This window comes from Hyperolius riggenbachi, chromosome 9 (assembly GCF_040937935.1).
Source record: "Hyperolius riggenbachi isolate aHypRig1 chromosome 9, aHypRig1.pri, whole genome shotgun sequence".
NCBI classification, from domain to species: Eukaryota; Metazoa; Chordata; class Amphibia; order Anura; family Hyperoliidae; genus Hyperolius; species Hyperolius riggenbachi.
The window spans coordinates 146,157,092-146,173,664 of record NC_090654.1 but is presented as its reverse complement, the minus strand read 5'-3'; the positions used below and the strand labels follow the sequence as shown (position 1 = coordinate 146,173,664).

The 16,573-nt window shown below is 42.2% G+C and overlaps 1 protein-coding gene across 1 annotated transcript in view; it reads left to right on the top strand.

The window, feature by feature from the left end:
* The window catches only part of COPA (COPI coat complex subunit alpha), a 329,230-nt gene that overhangs the window by 116,525 nt on the left and 196,132 nt on the right, over nucleotides 1-16,573 (top strand). Inside the window, exons 9-12 of the mRNA XM_068253599.1 lie at nucleotides 1,196-1,331; nucleotides 3,412-3,494; nucleotides 4,325-4,475; nucleotides 7,583-7,649. Of these exons, the coding sequence (XP_068109700.1) occupies nucleotides 1,196-1,331; nucleotides 3,412-3,494; nucleotides 4,325-4,475; nucleotides 7,583-7,649 (437 nt within the window). The remainder of the gene's footprint in view (nucleotides 1-1,195; nucleotides 1,332-3,411; nucleotides 3,495-4,324; nucleotides 4,476-7,582; nucleotides 7,650-16,573) is intronic.

Here is a 16,573-nt window from a genome sequence, read left to right as displayed (position 1 = left end):
TCTTTTATACAGATGACTAGTTAAGACAGGTGTCCTTAATGAGGGTGACTAATTGAGTAGAAGTGTCTAACCACTCTGTGGGAGCCAGAATTCTTAATGGTTGGTAGGGGTTCAAAAACTTATTTCACTCAATAAAATGCAAATCAGTTGCTATCTTTTATTTAAGGTTATTTTTTCGATTTTCCTTTTGATGTGCTATCTGCCACTGTTAAAATAAACCTACCATTGAAATGATACTGTTCTGAGACTTTTCATTTCTTTGTCATTGGACAAACTTACAAAATCAGTGAGGGGTCAAATAATTGTTTCCTCCACTGTATATATTTATATATTTATGTATGTATGTGTATGTATATATATATATATATATATATATATATATATATATATATATATATATATATATATATATATATATATATATATATATATATATATATATATATATATATATATATATATATATATATATATATATATATATATATATATATATATATATCAGTAATTGGTTCAATAAAAATCAACGGCCTATAATCCATACAATTAATCATACAATGAATCCATATTTTTATTGAGCTCTTAACCACTTCGGTACCAGCAGCCTCTGCCCCCTTAAGGACCAGAGGCTGCTGGTACACTAAAACGCTGCATCCCACTGGGATTGGCTTACAGTAATGACAGGGCCAGGAGCCAATGAAAACTGCTCCTGCCCGGCTCACAGTGCTCTGCCGTCATAGAGGCGGCAGGGCAGCACATTGCGGTGGGTAGAGAGCGGCAGTACCGGGCGGGGATGCGTGGTGAATGGGACGTAGAGTTTACATCTGGTCAGAACCGCAGCGCCACCCGTCCGACGTAGATTTGTACTGCGTCGGTCCGCAAAAAGTTATTGAGATAACCAATAGTAATTAAACAGGAAAAGTGAGATCAAAAAGTGCTCAATAGACCTAAGTCTTAAGTCTGCATATGGTATTGTCATCCTTGCAAATGGCTGGTAACTACTATTTCCACTCTCCATTGTGTACCAGTGGGCTCAGTTTATTAGTAAAATTAATATGTACTAGTAAGGAATTAGTCTGCAGGCATGTGTAGAATGTAAACAGAACCACACTTTACCTCTGATCAGTGTTGTATTAAAAAATAGTTTTATTTTTATTTAAATCACACATTGACTATTTTTCTCTCTCACGTGCAGAATCAAAGGCATGGGAGGTGGACACTTGCCGTGGCCATTACAACAACGTATCTTGTGCCGTTTTCCACCCACGACAGGAGCTGATACTGAGTAATTCTGAAGACAAGAGTATCCGTGTCTGGGATATGTCTAAGCGGTAAATTGATGCCTTCTGCTATATCAAAAAAACTGAAGAGTTAAAACGTTGTGCATTTCAAGTGGAACCCCATCCAGGATTATCTAGTTAACTTTTTGATGGAATTTGGAGAGGTTAAACCTCTGTCTTGTTTCTCAGTGTCCCCTCACTACTTGTCAAATGGACCATTGCCAATTTGCCACTGAGGACTAAATGCGAGAAGATCACCCCAGTAGGCACATAGTCAGGAATAGGACATTTTTAGATCAATGTGGAATACGTTAAACATTGTGTTTTTCTCTGGATGCCCATTGGGGAGATACCATAATTTCCATCCAAGCAAATGTAATTGGAGAACCCAGAATATCCAGCTAGCTGATAGTATCCCAGAACCGCTTGGAAAGTATAAGAGACTGAAAAGCCCTCCTGCTAAAAAGCAATGCTAAATATGTCTTCTTAAAACAGAAGGTATTAGCAATAATTCAACTTTAGGTGAGCATGTGTGGTTTCACATGATGTATCGCTCCTGAATATGCAAATCCTCTGTTTATGCACCTGAAGTCACACTAACCTCTAGAACTGCCTGTGTATAGCAAGCCTATATCTTATAAATGTTACAGAGCCATATAATCCCAACATACTAACAGCCTGTTTCAGATTTTCTGGTCCTCATCCGTGCATGGCAGGGATTGATGTGGCTCTGTGGAATACGGCTTGAACCAGTACTGCAAGGTACCCAGATAGCTCAAGGTGACATGGAACTACTAGGAAAGTATAAGGATTAGAAGAGACCAAGAATGGATCCTGGGTCATGATGAACTGTCTGGGTATTCTGTTGTTCTGATCCAAGCCCCATAGAGCCACTTCAATCCCTGCCATGCACGGATGAGGACCAGATTGGTTGGTGAAACAGCTCATAGAAATTGAGGGAATTGAGTTTATTGAATTTTATTAGTATTAGAGTGTGATGGAGGAAGCTCGTGGCATGGAACAGCACATGTGCAGTGACCTGCAATCCAGCTGGATTGCACTGAAAGAATATCAATAGCTGTTTTGTGTGTGTGTGTTTTTTTTTTGTTTTGTGCAAACGTGGAAAATTCAATATTTTACTGTGAAAAATAAATGACGGCATGTTCCATTAAATTTTTTGCTCAATAATTTAAATTAACATTTTTTGGCAAAAATTAATGTGAAAAGAATAGTGGCATTTTTGCTCATTACTATTATGAGCATCGAGCTGGCCACTTCTTTCAGGGCATATGGCTTTTTCTGGTCTTCATTATGCATCATGGGTTTGTAGACTAGTGAATCAGGGCTACTATTCTGTAGCTAGCAAGACAGCACTCTCTTCTGTATCTGAAGCAGTAATGGGAATTTACCCACCTTAGCTTAGCAAGCAATTTCTGAGTTACTTCGATGGGCTTGGAGGAGATACTTGCAAAATCCCAAGTGAAATATTATTATTATTTTTTTTTTTTTGGGTCTACATTGCCATGATTGATCTGAGACTCCCTGCTTCACTTCCATGGATCAATATATTTCTTCCCGGTCACCAATCCTCCTCTCTCTGTTTTCATGTGCCATTAGTACCTACACCGTAGAGTACCGTTTATGATGCTCTTAATGAGAATCTGTACTTTAAAATTCTTACAATAAAAAGCATACCGTTCTATTCATTATGTTCTCCTGGGCCCCTCTGTGCTGTTTCTGCCACTCCCTGCTGCAATCCTGGCTTGTAATTGCCAGTTTTAGGCAGTGTTTGCAAACAAAAGACATGGCAGCTAACCAGCTGGTTATAGACTAAGCAGAGCTCAGTCTGTGACTCACAGAGCCTGGAGGGGGCTTGGAGAGGGTGTGTAGAACTTCTATCCTATCACAAGCAGAGCAGCACATTCCTTCCTGAGTGCCTGAGCCCGACAAAGCCGCCAAAGGAAAGATTAGATCATATAACTGAGATAATACAGCCATTGTGCAACTAGGAAAGGCTGCAGTAAGACAGACCACATTAGAACATGTATAGGAACTTATAGGATAGAAGAAATAAGGCTGAACATTTTGTTAGAGTCTCTTTAAAGGGCATATTTGTTGATTTTCTTTGTAGAACTGGAGTCCAAACCTTCCGCAGAGACCATGATCGATTCTGGGTTCTTGCTGCTCACCCCAACCTCAACCTCTTTGCAGCAGGTAAAGTTAAAAACTTATTACTATATTTTCAGAGTAAATGGCAGGGCTTTGGAGTCGGAGTCTAGGTTGGAGAAATTATCATTTGACTACTTACTGTATTGCATAATTGCCATAAAGTAATAGTAGTAGCAGTGAAGTAAAAGCAGAGGCTATAGAGTGTTTATGTTGCTGTCCACCACAAAATTTTTTATTTTTTTTTCAGTTATTGGAGAAGGATAATTTGTACCGTTGTCCTCCATACTTATTTTAAGTGTTAACGTTCTTTTCTTCTATTGAACTTTTTCTTTTTAAAAAGCAAAAAATGTACAGTCATAATGCTACACCTAAAGTGATATGCAGCTCACACTGGCAGGGTAGCTGGGAGTCATCACTAGCGTTACAAAGTTGGTTTGGTTGGTCCCATTCCAAGCTGCATGCAATTTGCATGTTAACTGAAATTATTAGTGTTTCATTGAGCATCTCTAACTTCCATTTTTGTGTTCAAATTGGCTGCTCTGAGGATAGCCATTCAGAAAATCCATAAGAACCTATCCTTATGACTGACTTGAGCCTTATACAAACGCTAGGTAATTCCCAGGAAAGGCACTGCATGTCATTTGATCGGCAATGCTGGGATTCGATCAATTTTCAATAGACTTCGTGCTGAAATTGCAAAGCTGTATGTCGTAGGAATAGATCCCAGATTCAGATCAAAGAGGTATCAATCTTTTTGCCATATTGCATGACAATCTGTGTGTATTGCTACCTTAAGCCATAGGATAATAGATACTGTATTGTAAATTATGTATTTGTTGTATGTCAGTTGTGATTTGTCTTATCCATCTGACCAGGCCACGATGGAGGAATGATCGTGTTTAAGCTGGAACGGGAGCGTCCAGCCTATGCTGTACATGGGAACATCTTGTATTATGTTAAAGACAGGTTCCTTCGACAACTGGATTTCAACAGCTCAAAGGATGTGGCCGTCATGCAGCTCCGAAGGTAAGAGAAACACAGAGGGAGCATCCTTGAAGGGAACCTGAAGCGAGAAGCATATGGTGGCTGCTATATTTATTTATTTTTCAACAATACCAGTTGCCTTGCAGTCCTGCTTATCATTTTGGCTGCAATAGTGTCTGAATCACACAAGCATGCTGTTAATCAGGTTAGAGCACCTGATCTGCATGCTTATACAGTGTCTGTGGCTATTGGAGACAGATCATCAGCAGGACAACCAGGCAATTTACATAGTTAAGTAGTTAGTTTGGTTAACAAAAGACTGTTAAAAGTCCAAGTCCAATCAGAAAAAAATAAATAAAATAAAACTCCATCCTGAACCTGCACATATCCCAGTTGATCCAAGAGAAGGAAAAAAAACCTTACAAGGCTTGGGCCAATTAGCCTTAAATGGGAAAAAAAATCCTTCCCGACTCCAGGTGGCACTCGGATAAATCCTTGGATCAACTCCTCCAGGAATTACCTAAAAATCATATCAGTGGATGCCCTTCAATGCAAGAAAAGCATCCAAGCCCTCTTTAAATTTTATTTATTTATTTATTGTATTTCTAAAGCGCCAACATATTACGCAGCGCTAAAGGCAGATATAGAGTTTGCCATAACTACTTACTGTGTTAAGATGTTCCAGATTTTAATCACTCTCACTGTGAAGGACCCCTTTCTAAATAGATAGCAAAAACTTTTTTCCCTCCACCCACAAATCATGTCCCCTTGCCCGTTGTACAACCCGAGGGACAAAAAGCTCACCTGCCACGCTTTTGTATTGCCCTCTGATGTACTTATACATGTTAATCAGGTTGCTGTCGCCTTTTTTTCCAAGCTAAATATGCCCAGTTTGCCCAACCTTTCTTGGTAAGTGAGATCTTCCATCTCTTTGATTAATTTAGTTGCCCGTCTTTGTACCGATTCCAGAAGATCAATGTCCTTTCTATAGTGTGGTTCCCAAAACTGCATTGCATACTCCAGCTGTGGCCTCATAAGTGATTTATACAGAGAGAGAAGCATACTAGCATCTTTCCCTTTCTATGCATCCCAGAATTTTATTTGCTTTAGCTAACGCTGCACTGTATACGATTGCCTAACTTATCGACCAGCATTTCTAAGTCCTTCTCCAAGTCAGATGTTCCCAGCTGTATGCCATTTATTTTATATGATGATCTACCATTGGTACGTCCAAGGGGCATGAGTTTTCATTTATCAACATTAAGTTTCATCTGCCACATGCTTGCCCATATGGCCATGTTGTCAAGGTCCTGTTGTAATATGTCACCATCAGTCTTAGTGTTGATAATTCTGCATAATTTTTTATGCTCAGCAAAGATGTCTACATTACTCTGTATTCCATCTACTAGATCATTAATAAATAAATTGAAAATAATAGGATCAAGTACTGACCCCTGTGGTTCCCCACTGCTAACAGTTTCCTATTTTGAGTATGCTCTGTTTAACACCACTCTTTGCCTTCTATCCCTTAACCAGTTCTCTATCCACATACACACTTTCTCCACGTCACTGTATCCTCAGCTTTTGCACCAGGCTATTGTGGGGAACTGTGTCAAAAGCCTTTGCAAAGTCCAAGTACACTAAATCTATTGCTGTCCCAAGATCTAAATTTTCATTCACCACACTACATCTATTGCTGTCCCAAGATCTAAATTTTCATTCACCACTTCATAAGAGCTGAGCATGTTGGTGAGACAGGACCTGTCTTTAGTAAAACCTTGTAGAAGCAAAAAAAAAAAAAAAAAAACTTATGATCGAACAAATTGTATGTGTAGTATGAATAACTAATAGAAGAGTAGTAGGAAAGAAACGTCTCACAATTTTATTTTCTGTTATACAGCTTTTTTTTTTTTTTTTTTTTTTTTTTACATTGCATCATTTTCTAATATTTGCAGATTACAAACTACACTCTGCATTTTAAACTATGAACCAGAGCAGAGCTAATGACCCTTTGAACTTCCCTGCAGTGAAATCTTATCTTAAGTTGTCTTTCACTGTTTCTTTGATGCAAAAGTGCTTCAGAAAACAGCACGGTCTTCGACCCAAGTTGGGTTGAAGAGCTCTAAGAAGCTTTTACATAAATGGCAAGTGAAGTTTCTTAACTCTTCCTGTACTGGAAACATGACTCTTCTTTGCTACTAATTTTCTATTTCTTAGCTGTACTACACATACAATTCATAACTGTATTTTCACTTCAGATTCCCTTTAAAAGTGAATATATATGCTGGTCTTCAAATTACTCTCACTTCAAGCATGCTTTAATGGAAGCTTTCAGTGGTATGGATATCAAGGTTGTCAACTACACGCTTCACAGTTGGCATGACGCACTTGTCTTTGTACCTTTGTTGCTGCAACACACTCTTGACACCATCTGAACCAAATGACACAGGACATGGTTTCAGAAACCCATGTCTTTAGTTTGCTTGTCTTCAGCAAAATGTTTGCAAGCTTTCTTGTGTATCATCTTTAGAAGAGTCCTGCTTCTGGGACAACAGCTATGTAGACCAATTTGATGCAGTGTATGGCGTATAGTGTTAGCAGTGACAGGTTGCCCCCAAACCGCTTCAACCTCTGCAGCAATGCTGCTAACACTCATACACCTATTTGCAAAAGATCGACCTCTGGCTACGACGCCAATCATGTGTTCTCAGCTTCTTTGGTCGGTCATGGCAAGGCCTGTTCTGAGTACCCTGTTAAACCTCTGTATGGTTTTGGCCACAGTGCTGCAGCTCACTTTCAGGGTGTTGGAAATCTTATATCCTAGGCCATTTTTATGTAGAGCAACAATTCTGTTTTTAAGATCCCCAGAGAGTTGTCTGCCATGAGATGCCATACTGAACTTCCAGTGACCAGTAAGAGAGTGTGAGAGTGAGAACACCAAATCTAATACACCTTCCCATTCACCACTGAGACACCATAATTCTCATTTTGAACTAAAACAGCTGCAAAAACCTTATAGTAGTATGCCATACACTGTTGTTGTTCAGAATGTGTTTACCTTTTAAAAATGTACTATCTTAACATTTGATGGTTTAGGTGTCCTCTCTTCTTTTTTACAACCTGATTGTATGCCTTTTTTCCCCCTCCAGTGGTTCCAAGTTCCCAGTGTTCAACATGTCTTACAACCCAGCTGAGAATGCCGTACTGCTTTGCACAGTAAGAAAATACAAGATGTTAAAAACTTATGTAAGAGCTGTGTGTGTAGAGTGAAGGGACAAAGCAGGGGTGTCTGTTATACCCCATCAATTTATATTGGCAGTGGTAACCCTTGCGGAACTACGATAATCTGGCACTATGAAAACATTTTTGGAGATGGCTGGGAATTAAGGGACAGGAGATGAGCATAAGATATGCTTATTTACAGATGCAATCTTTAAAGCGGACCTGATTTCAGAATGTCCTCTCTGATCTAAAAGATACACAACAGCATAATAACCTTTAAACAAAAACATTTCTTTCTGTTACAGCTGATACAAATCCTAAAATAAATCTGCGCTGTTTCTACTTCCTGGTTCATGGAAGCAGATATATTGTACGTACAAAAAAATGGGATATCTACCAATAACCTTTCTGTCTGGCCCACTATAATATTGTCCTTCCGGTCTGATTCCTTCAGCAGCTGTTCTCCTCCGAAAGCTGGTAGACCGAGCCAGTCCCCAATCGCATCTCCTTAATTACACTCCCGTTGCCATGAGCATTCGGCACATTCGCAGTTGTAATTTTTACAAACTGTGCAAGTGCAGAACGCTTCTGGCTGCTAGATTGAGGCATGTGCCCCTGGGGCCAAGAGCCATGCATGCAGCTTATGGAGGGGATAGCATTTGAATGTATTGTACCGAAAGGACATTGAGGGACCAGAAGGACTACAGGAGGTTAAATTGTGACTTAGGTGCCCAGTTTAACTTCTAGTTTTCCTTTGATTACAAACTCCAATATATCTCTGCCAAACCCAATCTTAAAGGGAAGGTCCAAGCAAAAAAAAAAAAATGAGTTTCACTTACCTGGGGCTTCTACCAGCCCCATGCAGCCATCCTGTGCCCTCGTAGTCACTCACTGCTGCTCCAGTCCCCCGCTGGGAGCTTTCTGAGATCGGAGGTCAGGGCCGAATTGCGTACATTTTTACACATTCCCGCTAGTGCAGGAACATTAACGCATGCATTTTTACGTGTTAGTGGTGCAACGCGTACATTTTTGTTCCTGTACTAGCTGGAATGCGTAAAAATGTATGCAATTCGGCCCTGACCTCTGAGGTCAGAAAGCTGCCAGCGGTGGACTGGAGCAGCAGTGAGTGACTACAAGGGCACAGGATGGCTACATGAGGCTGGTAGAAGCCCCAGGTAAGTAAAACTCATTTTTTTTTTTTTGCTTGAACCTTCCCTTTAAGGGCATATATATAAAAAAAACTGCAATGAAAAATGTGCATGAGATATTGCAGCTAGTGGAATATCAGTAATTTTACAGATATTCTTCTGTGTTCTGCTATGTATAGTTGAATATTGGTAGCGTTACTGATCTTCTGCCATCACCTATCTCAACCTATTCTCGCGCTAATGTTCCCTACATTTCTGCCTAATACTATCCTGCCCCCCTACTTACACCTAACACTAATTTATCCCCTAGGTACACCTAACTTTAAAGAGTAACTGTTACAAAAGCTAATTTAAACCTCTATTCTCCTGTGTTAAACAGTTTAGAAGGAAGCCAAAAAGGCAATACTGAAGTTAAAAATCTCTCTTACTTTGTTGTTGGCTGAATAGCAATCCTCTTTATTCCCAAGCTCCTAAGGAGGCCGCATAACAGATACTGCAAAGCATGCTGGGAGGGTTTTCTTCTCTCCTCTGCACAGGGAGTCATTTCCCTATCCCGCCCTAAGGCTGCTTTCACGGGACGTTACAGGCTCGTGTTACAGCAGCCTGTAGCAGCCCAACTCACAGCACTGAAAAATCTATGTGCTGTTCACAGTGCACATGTTGCATTAGATTAGAGTATACTACAAGAGTCCACTATTGCTCCTAGCCACATGGCTAATTAATATTCACTGCACAGTAGTGTTGTCCGGATCATGAATGATTCGGATCTTTGATCCGGATCTTTTTTGTGAGTCGAATCATCCGAGATTCGGTTTACAGTGGATGTCTGGAAGAAACGGGAACTGCAGCTTCTCTCACTCTGCTACAAATGATTCAAAGATTTGGTTCAAAGAGGGCTAAAGAATCATCAATCAGAAAGCAGGGTAAGGGAGGATATTACATCACAATTGGCTTCATACAAGACAGTCAAACGTGGAACCCGCCATGAGCTGTCAGGAGCATCAATCCCTGCAAATACTATATAAAAATTCTGTGAAATCCAAACGTGGACAGTGAAATGCATATGTAATGTAAGTACAGCCAATATTTAGCTACTGTGTTTTTTTTCTCTTAGACCTTATACCTAACCGCTCCTCTTTAACATTGCCACTGTGGAGTAGATAAAATAGCCCTTATAATCCTTCACCACTGTCCCTGCTGTTATTTTTATCCATCATAGCAGAACCAAAAATAGTCTCTATGATGCTTTGCACCCATGCTACAAAGTTTTGCCACAATGTAGTGGAACTTCCCTGACGCTATATTCTCGGGCACCTCTTGCATCAAAATCACCGCTGTACCCAGTAATTCATAATTTCAACATGGGCACCTAAGGCGAGACCCATTTCTCCTAGCCGTGATTGCAGCCAAATGACTGTGTCCCCTCTTAAGAAGGCCATACATTAATCGATGGCCACAAGACCTGCCCAAAAGATAGATCAGTCTTTGATCGGAATCTGATCAGAGATGAATGTATTTCTGCTACACACTACATTATGCAATCTATTAAAAGTCTATCAATATGCAGTGTATCTAAGCTTGATGCAGTGCAATGCTATGGACCATGCTATGGACCGCTGCCACCTTTGTTACCCCCAGGCTGTATTGTGCCTTTGGGGCTCCAGAGCCGGGTGGCACCCACAATATAGTGAAGAAGCCTCTGGATAATTCTGATCGTCCTGGTCCCCACCATTCAAATGCTTGGTCTCTCTGAACATATTCAATTAGAGGTGGTACTTGTGGCCGCACTCCTGCCAGTGTACAAACACAGATGTGCTGCGCCTGTGCGAGTAAGGCCTGTGAATGTCCAGTAGCACAATGCCACTAATGCATGACTTTTCCTCTGCATGAGCAGTTTCATGCTACTGGGTGTGTGGCTACAAGGAGGATCCAGGGCAGCAGCTGAGAGCAACAGGAGGGTCCAGGACGGAGCAGTGCTTTTCAGCACAGGTAGATTTGGGTGCAGCGGGCGCCACCATAGAATGTAATAGGAATTACAGCTATAACGGCGCTCAGTGAGTAACGTCGGCGCCGTCAGAAGACGGAACCGAAGTTGCTTTTTTTTTTTCACAATTTTATACCTTAAAGGACAACTGTAGTGAGAGGTACATGGAGGCTACCACACCCATTTCCTCTCAAGCAACACCAGCCGCGAAGTTGCTTTTAAAACACAATAATTCGGTCTCCAGCAATAGCTGGAAGCCGAATTCTATCATTCCCCACCATCCATGGTGGCCTGGTGGGGGAATAGTAATTAACATGGCCTGGACTTGCGCAAAAGCAGGATCAGCCAAATACCGGCTGTATCCTGCGACCAAGTCTACCGGTGCCGATTTCAAATGTATGCGTCCAGGAAGCCTCTGGACTATCCAAAGGCTTCCCTCTACTGAGCTCGAGTACCTCACCGGTTTGCTTTAACTTGATGACACAGCATTAGATATAAGTTGATATTTTTTTTTATTATTTGTGCTTACCTGGTTGGGATGTGAAGCACTAGTAGTGGGCTTAATTGCTATGGGAAATCTAAAGCCTAAGGGAAGATTATAGCCAATCATGGCTCTTGTCTCATGGGTCTTGCAGACTAGCAGCATTACCCTTTTTTTTTTTGTTTTGTTTTTTTCCTTCTGCTGCTGGCTTTCCGGGGTGCTGATAGATGATAGGCAGAGGACAAGTATGAGTTACAGGCATGGTGAGACAGCCGCCAACTAGCTGCAATTGAAGTACCATATTTCATAGACTTGTCCCTTGGGAAGACTTTGGTTTCATCTGTTCGTAGAATGTTTTGCCAGTACTGCTGTGGAACATCCAGGGGCTCTTTTGCAAACTTTAAATGTGCAGCAATGGGTTTTTTGGGGACGGCAGTGTCTTCCTTTGTGCTATCCTCCCATGAACCGATTCTTGTTTAGTGTTGTACGTATCATAAATTTGCTAACATGGATGTTGGCACTTTAACTTTTGTAAGTCTTTAGCTGTCACTTTAGGCTTCTTCTTCCTCATTGAGCATTCTGCACTGTGCTCTTGCAATTATCTTTACAGTATGGCCACTCCTAGGGAGAGTAGCAGCAGTGTTGAATTTTCTCCATTTATAGACAATTTGTCTTACCGTGGACTGATGAACTGCAAGGCTTTTGGAGATACTTTTATAATCATTTCCAGCCTTTATGCAAGTCAACAATTCTTAATCATAGGTCTTCTGAGAGCTTTTTTTGCGCAAGGCATCATTCACATCAGCCAATACTTCTTGGGAAAAGCAAACCCAAAACTGGTGTGTGTTTTTTATAGGGCAGGGCAGCTGTAACCAACACTTCCAATCTCATCTCATTTATTGGACTCCAGCTGGCTAACGCCTCAATCCAATTAGCTCTTGGAGATGTCATTAGTCTAGGGCAGCGGTGGTTAACCTATGGCACGCATGCCAGAAGTGGCACTCTGAGCCCTCTCTGTGGGCACGCATGCTGTTGCCTGCCACCGCTGCTATTTTGCAGATTTTTTTTTCATTATTAAACTAAAATAATCCCCCTTGCTTATACTTCCCTTTAGAAACCTAAAATGTGCAGCGCAGAGAGGCGGGCAGGTGTAAGAGGACTATATTGTCACCTGCCTCCTCACTGCCCATTCATCACTCCCGACAATTAACTTGACGTTCTGGCTAGGAACAGAAGTAGAGACACACTAGACTGGCTGCGTGAGCTCCTGCAGCCGGCCCTGCCCCCTACACTCACGCTGCTGAGAGAGGACTCCAATCTCCCTTTCTAATGTTTATTACCTCCTGGCTCCAAGGAAGTTTGCTGGGAGGAAGAGAACCTGTATATCTACAAGCTGGAGAAAGTATGTGGATGATTTTTTTTTCTTGGCAGGATGGAGTTAGTGATTCAGTGTTTTATGCTCCCTGACAGTCTGTAGCTGCAAAAAAAAGTTTGACTGCATGCTTCTCTCTCTCCCTCTACCTCCCTCCTTCTCTCTTTCTTCTTGTCTCTTGCTAATCTTTTCTTTTCACTCCCCTCCTCTCTTTCACTATCCCCTCTGTCTCTCACTACCCCCCTCACCCTCCCGCCAGCAGCAGTTGCCCTTCTACCCAGCAGCAGCATGCACCTACCGATCCTTCCTACCTACTGCCCTGCTCAGCAGCAGCATGCACCTACCTACCCTTCCTAGTGCCCACCCAGCAGCAGCATGTACCTTCAGTACCTACCCTTCCTACCTACCTTCCCGCCAAGCAGCATGTAACTACCCTCCCTGCCTGCCTACCATACCTTCTGCATCTTTCTACCCTACATATGCCTGCCCAGTCATAGCTACCTACCGTCCCTACAGACCACCCACCTGCAGCTACCTAACTGCAGTCCCTCCTACCCAAATCTCAACTACCATACAGCCTGTCTAGCAACAGCTACCTATACTCCCTACTGCATTGCTGCAGCTACCTTGCTTACCTACACTCCTTCCTGCTCTACATCAGCTACCTAATCTCCCTCCCAGTTGCAGCTACCTACCCTCCCTCCCTATTTACACTTCTGTCCCCCCAGCCGCAACTACTTAACATCCCCACCTATCCTCCCGCCCAGCTGCAACTACCTTACTTACATACCTACACTCCCTCCTGTCCTACAGCAGCTACCTAATCTCTCTACCTACCCTCCCTCCCAGTCACAGCTACCTAACCTCTCCCCCCCCCCTCAGCCGCAACTACTTAACCTCCCTACCTATCATCCCGCCCAGCTGCAGCTACCTTACTTTCATACCTACCTACACTCTTTCCTGTCCTACAACAGCTACCTAAACTCTCTACCTACCCGCCTTCCTAGTTGCAGCTACCTAACCTCCCTACCTGCCTTCTCACACTTTCATTCCCCGCAGCCACAGCTACCTAACCTCCCTACCTAACCTCCCACCCAGTTGCAGCTACCTTACCTCCCTACCTACACTCCCTACATCAGCTACCTAATCTCTCTACCTGCCCTTCCTCCCAGTAGCAGCTACCTTCCCTCCCTACCTACCTACTCTTCCTCTCCCCCAGCTGCAACTACTTAACCCCCCTACACATCCTCCCGCCCAGTAGCTATCTTACTTTCCCTTTCTACTTACCTAACCTTCCTCCCAGCATCAGCTACCTCTGCTCCATACCTATACTACCTCCCCCCAGCCACATTTACTTAAAGCGGAATATAACCCTGCATTTCAACTTTGCTCTGAAACATTATTTACAGTATATGATATGCAACCAGCATTTTTTTTTTTTTACTAGACCAGCATTCGAAGGGTTACACACAGAGCTTTAAAGTTCCTGGAGAGATATGCAGGCACATCTGAAGTTCAGATAGATACATTTTGTTTACTTAAATGTATCTAAGTGTGGAATGTGACTCACTCTCTGACTGTGCAGGAGCTGGAGGACAGCCAAAGAGTATGTAACATTCACCACTTGTTACATTCTGTTTAATTAAATGTATCTATCTGAACTTCGGATGCTTCTGCATATCTCTCCATGGAACTTTAAAACTCTGTGTGTAACCCTTCGAATGCTGGTCTAGTAAAAAAAAAATGCTGGTTGCATATAATATGCTGTAAATAATGTTTTAGAGCAAAGTTGAAATGCTGGGTTATATTCCGCTTTAACCTCTTTACCTATTCTCTCACCCAGCAGCAGCTACCTTACCGTCTTACCTACCTACACTCCCTCCTGTAGCATCTACGTAATATTCCTAGCTACCATCCCTTCTAGTCGCAGCTACCTATGCTCCCGATCTACCTACACTGCATTTTAAATGTGGGTTAATTGCTGAAAATCATTTGTAAGGCTGATAGATGCATTTTAAAGCTGGAGTAATTGCTTTATTAAATGTGTTGCAGTGATTGATGCAGTAGTAATTGCTTTATTGCATATGTGAAGGATTGATGCATTTTATATATGAGGATAATTTCTGTATTTCATACGTGGAGGATATTGCTGAATATTAAATGTAGAGTGGCCTTTAATGTATGAGTTGTTGTTTAACTAAAACGCAGAATTCAGTATAAATTGCTGTGTTGGCACTCTGTGATAAATAAATGGATTTTGCGTCGCAGTTTGGGCACTCGGCCTCTAAAAGGTTCGCCATCACTGGTCTAGGGGTTCACAAACTTTTTCCACCTGATTTGTGAATGTTTATATGTTGTGTTAAATAAAAACATGGAAACATTTTAATGATTTGAGTGATATTAGTTTAAGCAGACTGTGATTGTATATTGTTGTGACTTAGATGAAGATCAGTCAAGATCAGACATTTTATGATCAATTTGTGCGGAAATCCATAAAATTCCAAAGAGTTCACATACATTTTTTTTTTCCCTTCAGTTTATGGCCACCAACAAGCATTTGCCCAAGGGCCCAGTTGCATTGTCTTGTACAAAGCCTCCTAAATGCACAAAAGCACAACTTGCTCTGTACATTTTTTCTGCAGCAAAACAAGTGATGAGTGTATGGGAGACACCTAGTTTTTTAGGCTTGACCATGTCAGAAAACTTTTCAGATTGAGCTTATTTTTTCTGAAAAGGCGAACGCTATACGGTTTCAGTACAGTGTTTTAGGCCCGGTTCACACTTGCGGTGGCCCTCCGGAATCGCCGTGCCGGAGCCGCACCGCCTGCAGAACGGACGGAACGGACGCACGGCATAGCAATTAAAGCCTATGCGTCCGTTCACATGGGTCCGTTCTGCGGAGCCTCCGGGCCGGATCCGGACTCCGGCCTCCGTTCCCCGTTCCAACATGCGCTATTTTTTTCATCCGGCCCCTCCGGCAGCCGTATCCGGGGCGGAGCCGGACTGCACCATCCGGCCAATACAAACAAATGGGAACCGGAGGCCGCACAACACACTGGCTGAGAAATCCGGATGTTCTACCCCACTTCCTATGCGGATTTTTGCGGCGATATTGGCTGGGGACACATGGGCAAGCATTTTGGAGTGGAGCAGCACGAGCTGGAGATGTTGGCAGGATGTTGGCAGCATGTCGGAGGTGGAGGTGAGTGCTAAACAGCAGAGGGCCTGATTCCACAGGTCCCCCTTCTGCTGACCTCCCAGACCCCAACATTTTTTTTTTTTTTTTTACGTTAACTTTGCCAAACGGATCCGGATCGCATCCTGATTACCACCTGATGCAACCTGACCGGATCGGATCCGGATCAGAACCGTACGGTTCCGATCCGGATCCGGTCCGTATCCGGTCAGGTCATCCGGTCCGTTTGGCAAACAACCGCTAATGTGAACCGGGCCTAAGGAAGTCTGAGAGGGCTTTGTACCCTTCCATTATAGCTCATTTCCCTGATCTTAATATTTCAGCTCCTTAGAGAATTCTGTGTGGAACTCTTCCTTGCCTTATCCCTATGGTGGCCTTTCTACCTTCCTCTCTTCTGTATGCCTCCTCTTCTTTCGCTCTCTCTTTCACGCTTTACCCAATGTTTGTTTAACTCTCCACTTAGGTCGACTGAGCACTAATGTTGGTAACATTTTTTTGGCATGATGGCAGAACCCACTAGAATTTGTTTTTACGCTAACATACTGTATATCTATGTATGACTGAAGACTTTTAAAGAAAACAAGATTTTAGCGCTTTTTGCTGAATCCTTCTTATATTGCTAATTGGCTCAATAGTAAAATAAAAAGCCTATTAACTTGAACAAAGTTACAAATTGTATAATGTTTCATTGTTTTAATGTCACTATAGAACAAAAGTTTGTATATGCCAGTTGTTAC